Here is a 15,890-nt window from a genome sequence, read left to right as displayed (position 1 = left end):
ATCAGTCTACATTATGTATATATCCTGCTGAGGTTTACTTGATCCCGTGTCGCGATTATCCTAAACAAGGTAAGGGTGCTACCCTCTCAGTCAAACCTATCATACCACCAAGAAGATAATGGTTTTGACAGCTTTTGGCTCGGTGTGTGCTTTGGTATGGTCAGGGTTTGGTTTGATTTGTAGCCAGTCTCGCTTGGCTGTAATCATCTCCCCGAGATCTGTTCGCCCCACGGGCACACATCTCTTTCGTGTTGTTGCTTTCCACAACTGCGCAAAGCCTGCTTCTAGAATAAATAGGTAGCTTTACCGGGCATGACAGACGAAGTAAGGTAGGTAAATCGTCTAAATACTAATTATTCAAGCAGAAGCTCGGCTCGTACTACCTGCCTCCTCCCGTCGACTAGGCGTTCTTCTCTCTACAACCATGCAAGTTGATTGGATGGTTTTGGAGGTTGTAGGCTAACACAAACTGTCAGGCATCATACATTTAAAAAAGAGATGCAGACCAAACAGTGGGGATTGACTGAACTGCTCGAGGGTTATTGCACCCATTGACTGGGCAATGATATATACCTGGAAGGGTTCGACCCCGAGGTTTGGCATCCTCATTCATTTCCCTCAACTCCCCTCTCTTGACAGCAATAACCGCACTCTACCCTCGGTGTACTTTCTCAATGCTTGAGGCACCAGTCCCGAATTACACCTACAACACCTTGAACAGACGCACATATCAAACCACTTTACTTCCAACCCAAAGGGAACTTACCACCCAGCTACCCATCATGCCCAACCCCACAAACCCTTCCACTCCCGGGGGAAGGGAGAATGTAGGGGAGTTTGCTGGTTCTTTGTTACTGAGGGGTCTGGTGGTGACTGAAAGGGCAGTGACTATGTTTTGGGGAGGCAGCTTGACATAGAGAGGGATGAGGGTGGCAATTGTAGGAGTTATGATAGAGGCTTGTTGCTGGTGGGCAAGATGTGCTCGACTCGGCGGCTGGTGATATTGGGAGTTTTTGGTTCTGATTCTGGGTAAATGGAGTTTTCCGGTTGTGTATGGTTGGGTGTTGAGGATTTTTTCGAAGCGAAAAGGTCCGGGATGAAGGATTTGCATTTGTGTATGAATATGGTTGTTTTCTCTTTTTTTCTTATGTGTTCTTCCGTGGCTCTTTTCCTTCTCAAGTGTTCCCAAGAGTGTCAAGTCCATTGCATCTTCCCTTCTCAGGTTGCTCTTCCCCAATGCCTTATCGTGCCTTCCTGAAATAGGTATACAAAGGTACAGCTGGAGGCAAGTGCTACCCGGCGAATCCAGTCAGCTGATCTCAGGGTTTCTCCAAGTTCAAAATCTTGATCGCATTCTCCCCCAACACCATCCTCGCCTCCTTGCTCCCCTCCCCCAGCCCCTTATTCACAGCCTCAGTATTCATCACCACACTCCCCCATTCCTCCTCCCCTTCCTCTAACGGTGGGAAGAAGGGATGGTCAGTCCCAAACATCAGCCTCTCCACCCCTCTCTCCCCCGACGCCTGAATCGCCGCTTTCAGTCCAACCTCCCCATACACCACCGCATCCAGATACACCTGACTGTTCAACACCTCCCATATCGACCTTTTGATCTTCCCACGCCCTTCCTTCTCCTTCTTGTGCAAATACCCATCATGCCGAATGCAACTCTCAATCCTCGCCGCCAAAAACGGCAACGTCCCACCCCCATGCGCCAGAATGACTTTTAGCTTGGGAAACTTGTCAAACATGCCTGACAGATACATCCTCGACACCGCCACCGTCGTCTCCATCGGGAACCCTAACGCCAACGACAACACATGCCCGTACTCCCCCTTCTCCGCCCTCTCTCCAAACACCTGATTTGGCAACCCATAATGCGGGTGGAGAAATATTGGCAAGTCATCTTCCTCCAACATTTCAAAAACGTCCTCCATGTCCGGATCATCGAGACCTTTTCCCAGCCCATTGGTGCCGATGATGACACCTCGGCAATGTTTGAATTTCATCTTCATGGAGAGAACCAACGGGAGTGCGCACAAGGTATTTTCGGGGTGGAGGGGGAGGACGCCGAAAAAGTAGAGCCGGCCGGGGTGTTGACTGCACATGACTTCGAACTCGACGTTGATTCTGAGAGCGGGTTCCAAGAGGGATGAGGGGTCGGGGGAGGTGGAGAGGAACTCGAGCCAGGGGTTGGCGAGGGAGAGGACCGAGATGGAGATGTTGTGCTTGTCCATGAAGGCGATCTTGGCGTCGAGGGAGGTGTAGGCTTCTGTCAGGGGGCGTCCTGGGGGGTGGGATGGGGAAGGGTTAGAAAGGAGGGGGACCTCAGAGGGGAGGAGGACGAGGCGAGGTTCAGGGTGGCCAGGGAAGGACCGGATGAGGGGAATGGTGTTGCGGGATTCGAGAAGCTTGATGTAGGAGGCGGGGTACATATGGGTGTGGATGTCGACGATGTTGGGCTTGTTGGTCTGGGGATCTGTTATTTCGACTGCGGGGGCGGTTGGGTTGGAGGGTTCCCCCTGTGCGGGTTGCTGGGGCTTCTTCTTCTTGCTGGAAGGCATTTTGGGTGGCTTGTTGGGGGTGAAGCTTGAGGGTGTGAAGGAGATGTGGTTGAAAGAAAAAGGTTTGGGAAGATGGAGTATGCTATATAAGGCAAGTTGACTGATGTGAGTAGCGAACGAGGGGTGCTTGCTGCAAGCCAAGACGGGATATGGGAGAGCTCCTGCTGTGTAAGTCAACGTCTATCACCCCACATTCCCACCTTGAGTGCCTGCGCTGTTATCGTTGTCGAACAGGGGGCATGTTAGTCTTATCATTGACTACCACTGTCTGTATATGACCGTCAATTCCTCCGATAGGAAGGTCTGGAGTATGGCACATGACAATGCTGGCTGTGAGATATGATAGCTCCTTGCGAGGGCTCTGAGACATACATTATGGGCGGCAGTACCCCTCCCGGACAGCAGCACGGAGAGCTCCGGGTTGATGTTTCAACGGCTTTGTAGCACAAAGGGAACTCTGCAGCAGCATATTTGAAGCTTCACCCCGCTTTTGAACCTGTATGCTTGTTATGTCTTTAATTCTTCAGTCATTTCCCTGAAGTGAAGCTTCAAGATGGGCTCAACAGCAGTGGAACAAGACGGCCTCGTCATTCCTGTAGCTACTCCCTCCCCCTCACTCTCATCCCCTCCCATATCTACTAACACTCGCCCTCAGATCATCAACTTTTCCGATTTCCTCGCTGGCTCCCCCGAATCCAAAGCTGCTACCGCCAAAGCAATCCTCACTGCCTTTCAGACCTCAGGCTTTCTCTACCTCTCCCACACCCCCATCCCCCCCGACCTCTTGACCTCTGTCTTTGTCAACTCTGCCAGCTTTTTTGATCACGGAGAAGACTTCAAGAGGAAGTACCTGTGGACCACACCCGACGCCAATAGGGGGTACTCGGCCCCCGGCAGAGAAAAAGTGACGCAGCTGACGAAGCCGGACGAGGTGGAGAGTTTAAGGGAGAAGGTGCCCGATCTGAAGGAGAGTTTTGAGATTGGGAGGGAGGATGAGCCTGGTCATCCTAACCGCTGGCCCGAGTTGGCAGGGTTCAGGGAAGTGATGACTGAGTTTCACAGACGGTGTCATGAGCTGAATGTGGAGGTTATGAGGGCTATTGCTGTGGGTATGGGGTTGGGGGAGGGGTTTTTTGATGGGTTTGTGGACAGGGGGGATAATACGTTACGGCTGTTGCATTATCCGGCTGTGGGAAAGGAAAGGTTTGAGCAGGGGGCGATTCGGGCGGGGGAGCATAGTGATTATGGGAGTATCACGCTTTTGTTTCAGGATGGGAGGGGGGGTTTGCAGGTTAGGGCGCCGGGGGGGAGGTTTGTGGATGCGAGGCCTGTTGAGGGGACGGTGGTGGTGAATGCGGGGGATTTGCTGGCTAGGTGGGCGAATGATGGGGTGAAGAGTACGATTCATCGGGTTGTTGAGCCTCCGCCTCCGAAGGAGGAGGGGGAGAGTGAAGAGGTGAAGGAGTATCCGGCCAGGTATAGTGTTGCGTGAGTACTTGCTGAGAGAGAGAGAGAGAGAGAGAGAGAACGAGTAGAAGGATGTGATGTGTGCTGATGAAGGAAAACAGGTACTTTTGCAACCCGAATTTCGACAGCTTCATCGAGGCTATTCCTGGGACTTATGGGGGCGAGAAGGGGGAGAAGAAGTATGAGGGGATATATAGCGGGGAGTATTTGGTGCAGAGGTTGAGTGCTACTTATTGATGTTGATGTCTTGTGGTTCGGTTCAACTGGATGAGATTGTAATAGGCTGATTGTCGAACATAGCAGACCGTGGAGTGTGTCGTTCAGTCAAGTGTTGTGCAAAGAGCAATTATGGATTATGATGAATGAATCGGGTATCTTCATTGTCCCACTCAACATTGCTACATCACCACAAGCACTCAAGTAGCCCTCAGCTTCTCCATCCCCCTCTTCCTCTTCCCACCAACCTCCTTCCCCTCCTCCAACTCCAGCAACGCCTCCCTCTTCTTCTCGCTCACCAACTTCAACGCCTCCCTCACCACCCTCGTCTCCAAGTTCACGCCCTCCTCCTCCCACGCCTCCATCTTCCTCCCCACCCTCTCCTCAATCGCCAGCACCAAATCAACATCCCTCTGCCCAACAAACGTGACCGCATCGCCCTTCCTCCCCGCTCTGGCCGTGCGACCGACGCGATGAATGTAATCATCTGGATCTCTCGGGATATCATAGTTGATCACCATCTTCACTTCAGGAATATCCAAACCTCTGGCCGCCACATCCGTCGCCACCAAAATCCTTGCGGCCGACGCTCTGAATCTGCCCAGGTTGTCTATCCGCTGCCGTTGGGGCAGTTTAGAGTGTAGACTCGTTACCCTATGGTCCAACAACCGAAGTAAATGATGGAGGAAATCAGCTGTTGATGTCCTGTTGCAAAAGATAATAATGCTCTTGTCGACGTTTTGCTCCGTCAGCAGAAACATGTGCAAGTAGTGCTCCCTGTGTGTAACAGGAACCTGTAAATGCATCTGCTTAAGCGTTGGTGGAATCGCCAACTTCTCCGTGTCAACTTCACACACAAACACCGGCTCTCTCCCAGGTTTTCTGGGCATATTCTTGAGAGCCATGACTTCCGGGGTGATGGTAGCGGTGAACAAGAGTGTCTGCCGTTTCTCGGCCGGTGGCAAGGCGGAGAGACACTCTTCCACGTCCGGGAGCATGGAACCAGGACCGTTGTCGGCAAGCAACCTGTCTGCTTCGTCTAGCACGACGAATCTCACGCGACCCAAGCCGCAGACGGTGTCGTAGCCGGAAGTGCGGATGTGGTCGGCTAGACGGCCGGGGGTGGCGATGACGATGTGTGGCCTTTGGGCGAGGGCGATGGCCTGGGCCCGCATGTCTGCGCCTCCGGTGACGAGGATTGCTTTGAGGGAGTGAGGGGAGGAGATGGCCTTGACTTGTTCGAAGATTTGGAGGGCGAGTTCACTGTGAGCCGAAATTAGTATATGAGATGAAATCGTGCGAGGGTGAGAGGAGAATCTTGCCGAGTAGGAGTGAGAATGACGCCGAAGATGGCCGATGGATTCTCGGCCCATTGTTGAAGGATGGGGACTGAAAAGGCAACTGTTTTGCCGGAACCTGTCCTACTGCCACCGATGCAGTCTCTTCCTTTGAGAAGCATGGGGATACTTTCTCTTTGAATGGCGGTGGGCCGTTTGATAGCCATGTTGGCGAGGGACTGAACCAGCCATGGGCGGACTCCTAGGGACTCGAAGGTGGTGTTGGAGTCGGTAGAGACCGTGACCCCGGTGGTGGGCTCCGGGAGGGTCGCCTTTACGGCCTCGGCCTCTTTGTCGGCCTGGGATTTTTGAGGCTTGATGCGTGACGCTACGCTGTAGGCAGACTGGATGACTTTTGGGACATCATCTTCATCATCATCTTCATCATCATCGTTGTCGCCGTGGTCGACGAATTGAACATTTTTTGGTTCTGTTCGGCGGCGTTTTCTGGGGCTGTTGCTATCCAGTGAATCCGAGTCCGAGTCTGAGTGGTTGGAGTCGTCTGAATCAGAGCCAGAACCTGGTCCTGAGTTTACATCATCTGAATGGATATCCTCATCCACCAGCACCGGCTTGACCTTTCCGGTCTTTTTTGAGGCAGCTGATGGCATGACGTCTGTGTGGTGTGATGAGATATAGTCCTCGATGAGATGTGTTGCTGCCATCAAAAATTTTGGTTGGAGGTTTGACGTCTAAAATGTGGGGCGGCTTTTAGCGACCCACAGGAACGACAAGATGCATCAACCCCACTGTGTGGGCGGGCGCTTATTGGGACTAGGGCTGGGCGCTTGGGAAAAGCCGTTGCCTTTTTGATATTCGACGCCGTCACATCAAGTTCTCACGGAGTGAACCAACAGACAGCCGCGATGTGTCCAGTCAACAGTAGGTAATTTCTGGCGATCCATGCACCCTTCGTCGCTTGTTGAACTGCTCACGTCAGTGGTGTGTACGAAGTGTACGGGGACGGCTCCCACGGCTCCTTCGCGCTCTTCCTTGCCTCAGGGCGGCATGTGCTGGTAATTAGTTTTGCTAAGATGTAATCCCATCTTGACCAAAAAGCCATTCCTCATCAGCCACCAGTCATGACAGCCTTCCTTTCTTCTCAGGATAAGTCCTAAAATGGCCATATCGGTCGAGGCGGCCCCGTGTAATTTCCGCTTTTCAGGTACCTTAGCCACGAGATCATGGAAATGGAAATGGACAATGCTGTCAAAATGTTCGCTAGTTCAAACTTTGAAACTTGGACGTTAAAGAAAGTCTTTGTCTGGTGATGGCACCAGACGGTGCCCCGCCTTTCACCCCCAACGGCCACCCCTGGACACCCGGGTCCTCGCATTGGCCAGCGGCCGGCCAAGCAAACCTCAGAGGCCCCCTGGTCCTAGAACCACAGGCGCCCGGCTTGCCTCGAACGTGCAGATGTCTTTCTTGTCTTGTTCGTCTGGTCTCAGCAGCACAGGGGCAAATATCTATCTAGGACTATTCTATCTCTGACCACCACCTCAACTCCTCCATCACCCTCAAATCCCTCTTCCTCCCTCTTCCCGAATCTGCGGTCACCCAGGACTCCCTACTCCGTAGTCAAGGACAACTCATCGAGGACAGGACAGGACCGATCTGGCCCGATTCCAAACCGGCCATATCCCTAGCGAGCACCACACCACCCCACCACCTGAAAGCCGTGCCTTGCCTGCCTGCCTTATCCGTGCGTTCCATCGCTGTCGGCTCGCTGCTGTTCGTCGCACGAGCTCTTTCCACCGCACCGCACCGCACCGCATCGCATTTGGCCATTTGCCCTCAGATATCTCGAAAGGGAACCTTTCTCAGCCCTACATCCTCGAGATAATCAACAGTTGCATTCGCACGACTCGACCGTCCGCCCACCGCCGAGTCTAGCAGCCCTGTTTACTCAACTAGCTGCCGCCCCGTTCCCCGCTAACCCCCCTCCTCTGCTGTGAGGTGACCCGACAGCGCAGGAGTTTCCAACAGGCCCAGAATGGTCGCTTCAGACAATCAGAGCAGCGAGGCCGCTGCGCCTCGGGTATGGACCTTTTTCTTTCCAATCAATAAAAATCTCTCCTCTCTTTCTCTCTCCCTCTCCCCGTCAGTGCCTGTCTGTGCCGGGGCTTTTGTCAAACAATCAGGCGACTGGTGGACCCATCCCACCGGAACCTTGGAACAATCAGTCCTCTCCAGTATCATTGTAGATATCCTCAACTAACCATTGCCAACCATGTCAAAGCCTCAACCACCAAACCTTACCCTGGAGTTCCCATCACCACAGCCCTCGCCCGGCTCCTCCGTCCCAAAGATGAACAGCGTTCCCCTCCTCCGTCCCGCCCTCCCAGGAGGCAACCGCTCCGGCGGACGTGCTCCCCGTCTCGGCCTCGCCATCCCTCCATCCCCCAACGCAAAACCACTCAGCAACCCCGGCCCGGCCCCAGGTAGACCAGCACTCCCGACTCTTCATCTTGCTACCCCCATGGGAAGCAGCAGCGTGGTCCCGCAAGAACAACCACAACACATCAAGCCCGCCCTCAGTCTCCAATCCGCCAGCGGCGGCAGCGAATCCAGCGCCGCCCACTCCAGATCCGGCTCTTTCGGCCCCTTTGATGGCCGCGCGAGCAACCCAACCAGTGCCGGGTCGCAGTTCAGCGCTTTGTCGTTTGCTGAGCAGTATGGCATTGGGCCGACTAGACACGCCGGGACAGGGGACCCGGTATCAGCTGTGGGATCGCTCTACTCAAACGCCAGCGAGAGCGTCGGTATGGAAAGAGAAAACAGCCTACACGGGCTGGAGAGCTTCGACAAGCTGAGCCTAGACAAGGCGAGGAGCGCGGATGTGGAGGATCTGGACGATGAAGGCTGGAGGATCGTGAGCATGGAGAAGAGGATTGTCGAGCTGGGGAGTTTGGGAGAGGGTGCGGGTGGTGCGGTGACGAGGTGTAAGCTCAAGGGGGGGAACACGGTTTTCGCTCTCAAGGTACGCGCCCTTTTGACCCCTTTATCCATCACCATGTGTAAACTAACGTACCCAAAAGGTCATCACAACCAACCCCGACCCCGACGTCAAACGCCAAATCGTCCGCGAGCTCGGCTTCAACAAGGACTGCATGTCGGAGCACATCTGCAGGTACTACGGCGCCTTTGTCGACCCCTCGACCGCCACCATCTCCATCGCGATGGAATTCTGCGAGGGCGGCTCGCTCGACTCCATCTACAAGGAAGTCAAGCGCCTCGGCGGCCGCACAGGAGAAAAAGTCCTCGGGAAGATTTCCGAGGGCGTCCTCCAGGGCCTGACCTACCTCCACAGCAAAAAAATTATTCACCGTGACATCAAACCGAGCAACATCCTCCTCTGCCGCAACGGGGAGGTTAAGCTTTGCGACTTTGGTGTGTCGGGTGAGTTTGGCACCAAGGGAGATGCCAACACTTTTATCGGAACGAGTTACTACATGGCTCCGGAACGGATCACGGGGCAGTCATACACCATCACGAGCGACGTCTGGTCGACGGGCGTGACGCTGCTGGAGGTTGCGCAGCATAGGTTTCCGTTTCCTGCGGACGGGACCGAGATGCAGCCTAGGGCGGGGTTGATTGATTTGTTGACGTATATTGTGAGGCAGCCGATTCCCAAGCTGAAGGACGAGCCCGAGGCGAGCATTTTTTGGAGTGATAGTTTTAAGTATTTTATTGAGTGCTGGTAAGTGATCGCCGACAAAGGGAAATGGTTGGGAAGATTGCTGACTTTTTGGGGGGAATAGTCTGGAGAAGGATCCGCTTAGGAGGGCAACGCCGTGGAGGATGCTGGAGCACCCTTGGATGGTGGAGATGAAGACCAAGAGGGTGAATATGAGCAAGTATTTGACGCAGGTTTGGGGGTGGGATGATAAGAAGTGAGGGGAAGAGTGTGAAGATGTAGGAGAGTTGAGGATAGAAGCCTCTCCGAAATGGAAGGGGTGATTGAAACGACATTTTGACTAGGAAGAAGAGAAGAAGATACTGGCTTGTTATGGCTAGGAGTCACGGTCGGGGTTCAGGGGTGGTGATCTGGTACGATATTTCCAACTTTATCTTGGTTAGATATACGGACGGCAATATGGGAATTGGGGTTGGGGTTGGGGTTGGGGGGCAGGTTGGCGCTGGCAGGAAGGGATGGATGATGATGTTGGGCCAACACGCACGAACTACATTCTACAACGACGAAACACACACACACACACACACACACACACTCTTACTTACTTTACGCCTTCTTCTCTCTATCCTTAATGATGAATGCCTTGAGATTTTAGGTCGAGTATTTTACATAAAGATTTTACCGAGATGAAATATATACACGGGCTGGGCCTATTTACATTACATTTTTCTTTGATGCTGTGACAATTGGGGATGTGGGTGGCTTCACAAATTACAAGGCGGTTTCAAGATTGGATCTAGGTGTAGTTATCACTTCAGTGAGGACCATGCTTCAACTGCTTGTAACATACATACTCACATCACCAAAACAAAACAAAAGAATATAGCAGTAGACTTCTCCTTATTACCCCTAGCCATCACACACTAGCTAACAAAGTCCATCATCTACTACCCTTCCCTCTTTTCTTGAGGGAAATAGAAAACTGAAAACCGAAAACCTAGTGTTGTCCTTGTGTTGTGATGTCTCGGAATGCTCGCCATAATCCCACCAATCTTCTCTCCCTACAAATCCCAGCACCTATTTTCTTCCCTTCCTCACAGGGGATATCTTCCTTTTCTCCTCTCCTCAAAATCGCAAAAGTGGGTATCTCTTATAATCAATCAAATCTTGACGACCAAAAGAAGAAAAGAAATGAGAGAGAAAGAGAATGAAGAAAACAACCATCCCAAACTTTTGCCCTTGTCCCATCCATCCGTCTATAAATCCCAAACACCATTTTCATGTATGCCGAACCGGAACTCCACGCAAAGCAAACCCACCCCGAAGGAAAGAACAAAAAAAAAGACAATGACGACCAATGAAGAGGAAAAGAACACCCAATGCCTCAAAACTCGGTAACGTCCCCAACTCGATGAGAACCTCCCGTCGTGCCAAAGATTTTGTTTCGGTAATGTCCCCAACTTAATGGGAGCTTCCCTCTAAGAGTGTGCCCCCCCAACTCAGTGAGAGCGGCTTTCTGAGATGTCCCCAATTGAATGGGAGCTTCCGACGCGAGAATGAACAAAAAAGTCCTTGGCTTTGAACATGGCTTGCAATGTCTCGAGGTCGCTAACTTAATGGCAACGCTTGCTGAAATGCTTGCAAGAAAATCGAGTCGGTGTGCTTGGTACGGCAGTAGTCGTGCAGCGAATAGTGTACAGGTCGAAGACAGTTGATGTAGTTATGCTTGAGTCGAAGAAAGTGAATAGTTATGCTTGTAGGATCGAGCCATGAAAAGCGGCCGCGTATCCGTGAATGTGTATACGGCAAAATGAACCATCGTGGCAATCAGGAGCCCATGTGCTCCACCAGATGTTGCTGAGACGCGATGACATCGCCTCAAATGCGATCAGAAAACAGAGGGACAAGAAATTTCAGTATAATCTCGTCCTGTTGTGGATAGCTTCGGTTGATCAGGCAAAGCCACCTGTAGGGTTGGTGTTGAAAAGTGGGCACACTACTCGACAGTAGTACCCATGAGCTCACGGAGCACAACAGTGGCATAGTTGCTAGTCTTAAGCTGAAATTTGAGAATGACAGCAATCTTGCGCGCCCTGGGGTCGAGAGTGTCGACGTCGACAATGTTCTTGGGAGGCAACAACGGGTTGTTGGACGCCGTGTAGAATTTGGGCAAGGGGACACCATTGATCAACTCTTCGACACTGGAATCCGACTTGCAGTCGTCCTCAACCTTGACGAGCGCCTGGGAGGTAGAGGGCGCGGCGTCGTCTTCCTGCTCAGTCTTGACGAGAGCAGTCGGGCCGCCGAGAAGACCAGCCAATTCCTTCTTCCCGTACCATTCGTCGGATTCTGACTTGGCAACCGAGTCGCTCTCTTCTTTCTTCACAATGGTCGTAGGAGGCGAAGTTTGGCCAACAAAAGGGTCGTCCCCGCCAGCGGCGTAGAACGCGTCAGAAAGACCTCGGGCGCCAGAGGTATTGGGACCCTTCGGGACGACAAGACCGCCATCCCCAGACAAATTACCAGGATTCTGCTGGAGAGGAGCGGCAGGCTCAGCGATGGGAGAGTACGCGTCAAGAAGGGAAACACCCTTGCCGACAGGGGGCGACTTCAAGAGGAAAGCAGGGCCCCTGGCAGGGGTAGGGGCGCAAGGGGTGTCGACCATTTCGAGATCCTCTTGGGGGACGACAGCCGGAGCCTCCGTGTTCCCAGGGAACAGCGCGGCTTTCATGTGAGCCTGAAGCTCGGGATCAGAAGAACGCCTGGTCAAAGCGTCGGCCTGAGGGGTCTCGGGCGGTGACTCAATCTCTTGCTGATGGCGGGCAACCTTGACGCGCTTAGCGGAGCCGTTGACACCAGTTTCGACCCAAGTCTCCTTGATGACTGTCTTGACTTCAGAAGCAGGCCCTTCGCTAGCCTTGCGCCGGCGCTGAAACTCAGCCAAAGCATCATCAAATGCCGCAGGATTGGCGGCAAAGGCATTCCAAGAGTTGGCAGCCTGGCTGGCTGGCTTGGGCTGGGCCAGAGACTTCTTCTGCTGGGCCTTCTTGTGAGTAGCAAAATCCAAGTCAGTGGGGTACATTTGCTCAGTGTCATCGACATAAGCCCGAATGGCGTATTGGGGCTCAGTAATGAAGCGACCCATGAGAGCGCGGTAGCTGCCGCTGAGAGAGAACTCCCGATTCTTGCGACGCATGTCGTAAGGATTCAGACCGCCATTTTCCTCCTTGCCCATGAACTCGACGTAGAACTCGCCAATCTCATTCTGGGGATAAACGACATCATAGCCGGGAGTGGGGAGAACGACATCGAAGATGGTGTACTTCTCAGCAGCCAGGTCCTCGGCAGTAACCACGTGAGCTTGGGGGAAGACATGAGCGACCTCATTGTCGTCGTAAGTGTCGAACTCATCATCCTCGCTGGGACGAGTGATGGCATCCTCAACATCCTCGTTCAAGACAATGTCGCCTTCAATGACACGAGCGCCATACTTGGACCAACGACGGGATGCAGCGTGGTTCCAGACGTAGGACTGGAAGGCGTGAATATACATCATTCGCATACTACGCGTGATGCTCAGAATTGCACCCGTAAAGTCCTTTGGGTTCTTGCCAAGGTGGCGGATGAGAGCGATTTCAGAGCTGAATCTCTTGGGTAGGCCCTCCACAGCCTTGCTTGCATTCTTGGAAGTCTTCCAGATGGTGATGGCGCGGGCACGATCGTAGTCATCGCGGTTGGCAGTGCTGGCGTTGTTGCCATTGCCGTGGCTGTGATCAAAATCACGCTTGGTCCCGTGAGATGAACCAACGTTATTGAAGGCCTCCTGAATGTAGTGATCATCGACATGAAGAATGGCGTCGATGACGCCTTCGAAATCGCCTTGCAGAATCTTCATGCCAAGAAGGTGGGTCCCGATGGTGTGGGTGCCGAAGCGCTGAAGACCAAAGTAGTTGATGTATCCGTTATGCTTAAGATAGGCAAGGCCGCACTCAACCGTCTGTTGAATCATCTTCATGCGCTGAGCAACAGAGCATTCACTGCCACCGAGAGGGGAGCAGTTCTTGAGAGTGATGATGAACTCATTGCCACCGTGTTGACCAAGAGAGAGTGGCTGCTCCTTGTGCACAAAATCACCAACCTTGACGTTGGGGATACGGGTGTTCAACCAAGTGAGGTTCGAGGCCCTCTGGTAGCGGACACTGATCCGCTGAACAGTCGCGGCACGGCGATCTTTGGTGCCGGCAAAGCCAAAATTTGTGGCCTTGATCTTCAAGAGACGGGCGATTGTGTTGATTGCGTCCATCGTATCCTTGTTCTCCTTGTACATGGTGAAGTGGAGATATTCACCACCCAGCTTGGCGAAGCTGACGTTGCGATCTTGACCTCTAGTATTGTCGCGACGGGAACCAAATGTCTGGCTAGGAGTGCGGTTGTTACTGCTGCCACGCGTGACAGCCCACTTGGAGGGGGTCGCAGTGATGATGCCTTCAGAGTTGGCAACAGTCTCCACACGGCTGTTGAAGATGCGACGAATCTCCTGATGGACTTCGGCACGTTGAGAGCGATCGTCAATCGGGTCGAAGACGACAGTGCGGTTTTCGGCGCTCATGAGCACTTTGCGTTGCACATTGTTGTCGACCTCGATGAGCTTCTTGGCTGTCGACGCGCCGATCAACTTGATGAGCTTCTCCTGGTCCTCCTTGGAAATCTCTTGGACTACAATAGGGGCTTTGTTTTCCTGCTTGCGAGGCCCAGTCGAAGCGGGAACAAGAGCAGTCGACTTGTTCTGGAAATGGGGTTAGCACAGTCTGTTGGTCAAATCACATCAAGACAACCATCTCACCTGAAACTGACTCTCAGTTGGGGAGTGAGCCGGCTTGTCTTCAATGAAGTCGTAAAGGTGGATGACAGAACCATCTATGTTGATCTCATACACAAGGAAATCGGTATATCTGCATTTTCCAGTCAGAAAAATCACAAAAGACAGCGATCAAGGACAGAAAGACTTACCGCTTGCGGATATCGCCAGTCCAGGCAAAGTTCAGGGCGGCAGAACGATGGGTGATGCCCAGATTCTTCTCAGTCTCCAAACGCACCGCGGGCAGGTGTGTATTGGGACGCTGAGCCATTGTTGATTTGATTCTTGGCTTTGATCAACAAGGACTCTTGTGATGCTGCGTGATTTGCGGTTGTGATTGTTACAGTGTTGGCAGAACGAAGCGGTTATTGCTGCGCGACTCGATGTGGCTATAGCTCAACTAGCAGGTTAACTGAAGGCCAGGATGATGGAGTCGCTGTGTCGGTAGTGTTGATGGATGTGAGGGAAGGGAGGAAGGCGTGGGAAGAGAGAATGAGGGGTGAAAGACAGAGTGAAGATGAATGTTTTGATCTGAGAGGTGCAGTGTAGGTGGGGCAGTGAAAATGGGACCGAGTAGTGACAGTCCAGGCGACTCGATTGGGGTGAGAGGAAAGGTGGTGATAGAAGGAAGGGAAGGTGGAATTGTGAGAGAAAGGAAGAAGATGTCTACGTACCTTGTGAATGCAATGAAGCAATGGGCAGCTCGCCGGCGATGGCTCGGCGGGTGCGGAAACGGGTCACTTCTTGTACTGCAGCTATGTCGGCAAAGTTGCAGGTCGGTCTGTGCCTGTTATTTTTCTTTGGTTGTACAGATGGAGGAGAGTCAGTGAACCGTAGGGACGTCAAAAAAAGGATAAGCCAAGCCGATTAGTGGGGGAGTTTCCTGGCAGAATAGTGGGGCTGGCATCCGCAGGTCGGGCGGTGAGCCCTGCCAAGCTCGGGCCAGGGCAAGTGAAGTGCAGGGGTGAAGAGCATTCAAGCTCCCCTATTGGCTGGCTGTCAACAGATCTGGTTCCCCCACAGATGGGGTTCAACGGCGTGTCCAGATCAGTGGATCTCCAGGTCAAGGGGTGCATTGCCAGGGACATTCAGGAACAGCCTCCAGTTGCCAGCTCGTCATGGGGAAAAGGATTGCGATGCATTATTACTATATAAATGGCAGTCATGTTCAAATCTCAAGCCTCGTATCACATGGTCTGTCAATATGATTTTGGAAACCTTTATACACACCAAGGCAGTCTGGGCTTGAGACAGCCATCAATTCCTTAGATGGCGCAATCTGCATCTCATCGTGACACAGCAGATGACTGTCAGAGCATGGCTGTTCGGCTCCAACATTGGGTGAAATGGAGCACCTCGTGAACAAAAGTAGTGGGACTTCTACACAATATCTTTTCAGAACAGGATTGCAACCTGAAATTCAAGGGCTTTTGACCTTCATGTCTATTTTTGTCATAGCCAACTTTCAAGGCCTTGAGAACATGTCAAAATTGGGGTTTAATTATGTTGTCAACACTTGTTGGCTTATTGCTCCTCAGTGCCGACTTCGATGTCTACAACCTGGGTGGCCGAGGTCAAGCTTTCTCTGCTTGGAGACTGAGCAGTTCCTGTGGCGACCCGAAAGCCTGGTGGCTAAATACATCACAGTATTCATAGGCTACACATGAAGCAGATGCCGTCGGATTCTGCTCGCTTCAAGGACCCAATATTCATGCGACAATGGGCCGTCTATCGCTGAACAGGACGTTGCCAAACACAAAATGAACATCGACTTAATAAAAGGATCTATTGAGGGCACAGATGTCGGTGAT

At 52.6% G+C, this 15,890-nt stretch overlaps 6 protein-coding genes across 6 annotated transcripts; 3 read left to right on the top strand and 3 right to left on the bottom strand.

The window, feature by feature from the left end:
* Nucleotides 1-317: 317 nt before the first annotated feature.
* QC763_0109500 (uncharacterized protein) lies at nt 318-2,736 on the top strand (the record flags this gene model as incomplete). The annotated part of the gene is made up of 3 exons (XM_062906475.1): nt 318-1,115; nt 1,761-2,626; nt 2,678-2,736. The coding sequence occupies exons 2-3, from the start codon at nt 2,446-2,448 to the stop codon at nt 2,734-2,736; spliced, it is 240 nt and encodes a 79-aa protein (XP_062762030.1). The 5' UTR covers nt 318-1,115; nt 1,761-2,445.
* QC763_0109510 (uncharacterized protein) lies at nt 1,320-2,564 on the bottom strand (the record flags this gene model as incomplete). Its single annotated transcript, XM_062906476.1, has 1 exon — nt 1,320-2,564. The coding sequence occupies one exon, from the start codon at nt 2,562-2,564 to the stop codon at nt 1,320-1,322; it is 1,245 nt and encodes a 414-aa protein (XP_062762031.1).
* A 381-nt stretch (nt 2,737-3,117) lies between the features above and the next one.
* Nucleotides 3,118-5,592, top strand: QC763_710290 (uncharacterized protein; the record flags this gene model as incomplete). The annotated part of the gene is made up of 5 exons (XM_062916019.1): nt 3,118-3,159; nt 3,220-3,767; nt 3,876-4,052; nt 4,133-4,435; nt 4,643-5,592. 4 exons carry the CDS (start codon nt 3,118-3,120, stop codon nt 4,266-4,268), a joined length of 903 nt encoding a protein of 300 aa, XP_062762029.1. The 3' UTR covers nt 4,269-4,435; nt 4,643-5,592.
* Nucleotides 4,448-6,249, bottom strand: DBP8 (putative RNA helicase; the record flags this gene model as incomplete). The annotated part of the gene is made up of 2 exons (XM_062916018.1): nt 4,448-5,510; nt 5,570-6,249. 2 exons carry the CDS (start codon nt 6,247-6,249, stop codon nt 4,448-4,450), a joined length of 1,743 nt encoding a protein of 580 aa, XP_062762028.1.
* A 600-nt stretch (nt 6,250-6,849) lies between these two features.
* Nucleotides 6,850-10,015, top strand: MKK1 (Protein kinase C signaling pathway involved MAPKK protein). The gene is made up of 4 exons (XM_062916017.1): nt 6,850-7,622; nt 7,824-8,564; nt 8,623-9,284; nt 9,346-10,015. Exons 1-4 carry the CDS (start codon nt 7,578-7,580, stop codon nt 9,479-9,481), a joined length of 1,584 nt encoding a protein of 527 aa, XP_062762027.1. The 5' UTR covers nt 6,850-7,577; the 3' UTR covers nt 9,482-10,015.
* On the bottom strand, nt 9,989-14,898 carry PUS7 (multisubstrate pseudouridine synthase 7). The gene is made up of 3 exons (XM_062916016.1): nt 14,232-14,898; nt 14,065-14,173; nt 9,989-14,007 (listed from the first exon to the last, which is right to left on the bottom strand). The coding sequence occupies exons 1-3, from the start codon at nt 14,348-14,350 to the stop codon at nt 11,218-11,220; spliced, it is 3,018 nt and encodes a 1,005-aa protein (XP_062762026.1). The 5' UTR covers nt 14,351-14,898; the 3' UTR covers nt 9,989-11,217.
* Between the last annotated feature and the right edge of the window lie 992 nt (nt 14,899-15,890).

The sequence above is a fragment of the Podospora pseudopauciseta genome, assembly GCF_035222475.1.
Source record: "Podospora pseudopauciseta strain CBS 411.78 chromosome 7 map unlocalized CBS411.78m_7, whole genome shotgun sequence".
Classification (NCBI taxonomy): Eukaryota; Fungi; Ascomycota; class Sordariomycetes; order Sordariales; family Podosporaceae; genus Podospora; species Podospora pseudopauciseta.
Note: the sequence above shows the minus strand (reverse complement) of the source record. Positions and strands in the feature narration are given on the sequence as shown.

Bases quoted from the DNA above. Each gene is read 5' to 3' on its own strand.
- MKK1 (XM_062916017.1), top strand. From the start codon at position 7,578: ATGGTCGCTTCAGACAATCAGAGCAGCGAGGCCGCTGCGCCTCGG. The intron at 7,623-7,823 runs GTATGGACCTTT...ACCATGTCAAAG, and splicing joins GCGAGGCCGCTGCGCCTCGG to CCTCAACCACCAAACCTTAC. The intron at 8,565-8,622 runs GTACGCGCCCTT...CGTACCCAAAAG, and splicing joins ACACGGTTTTCGCTCTCAAG to GTCATCACAACCAACCCCGA.
- PUS7 (XM_062916016.1), bottom strand. From the start codon at position 14,350: ATGGCTCAGCGTCCCAATACACACCTGCCCGCGGTGCGTTTGGAGACT. The intron at 14,174-14,231 runs GTAAGTCTTTCT...TGGAAAATGCAG, and splicing joins ACTGGCGATATCCGCAAGCG to ATATACCGATTTCCTTGTGT. The intron at 14,008-14,064 runs GTGAGATGGTTG...CCCCATTTCCAG, and splicing joins CAACTGAGAGTCAGTTTCAG to AACAAGTCGACTGCTCTTGT.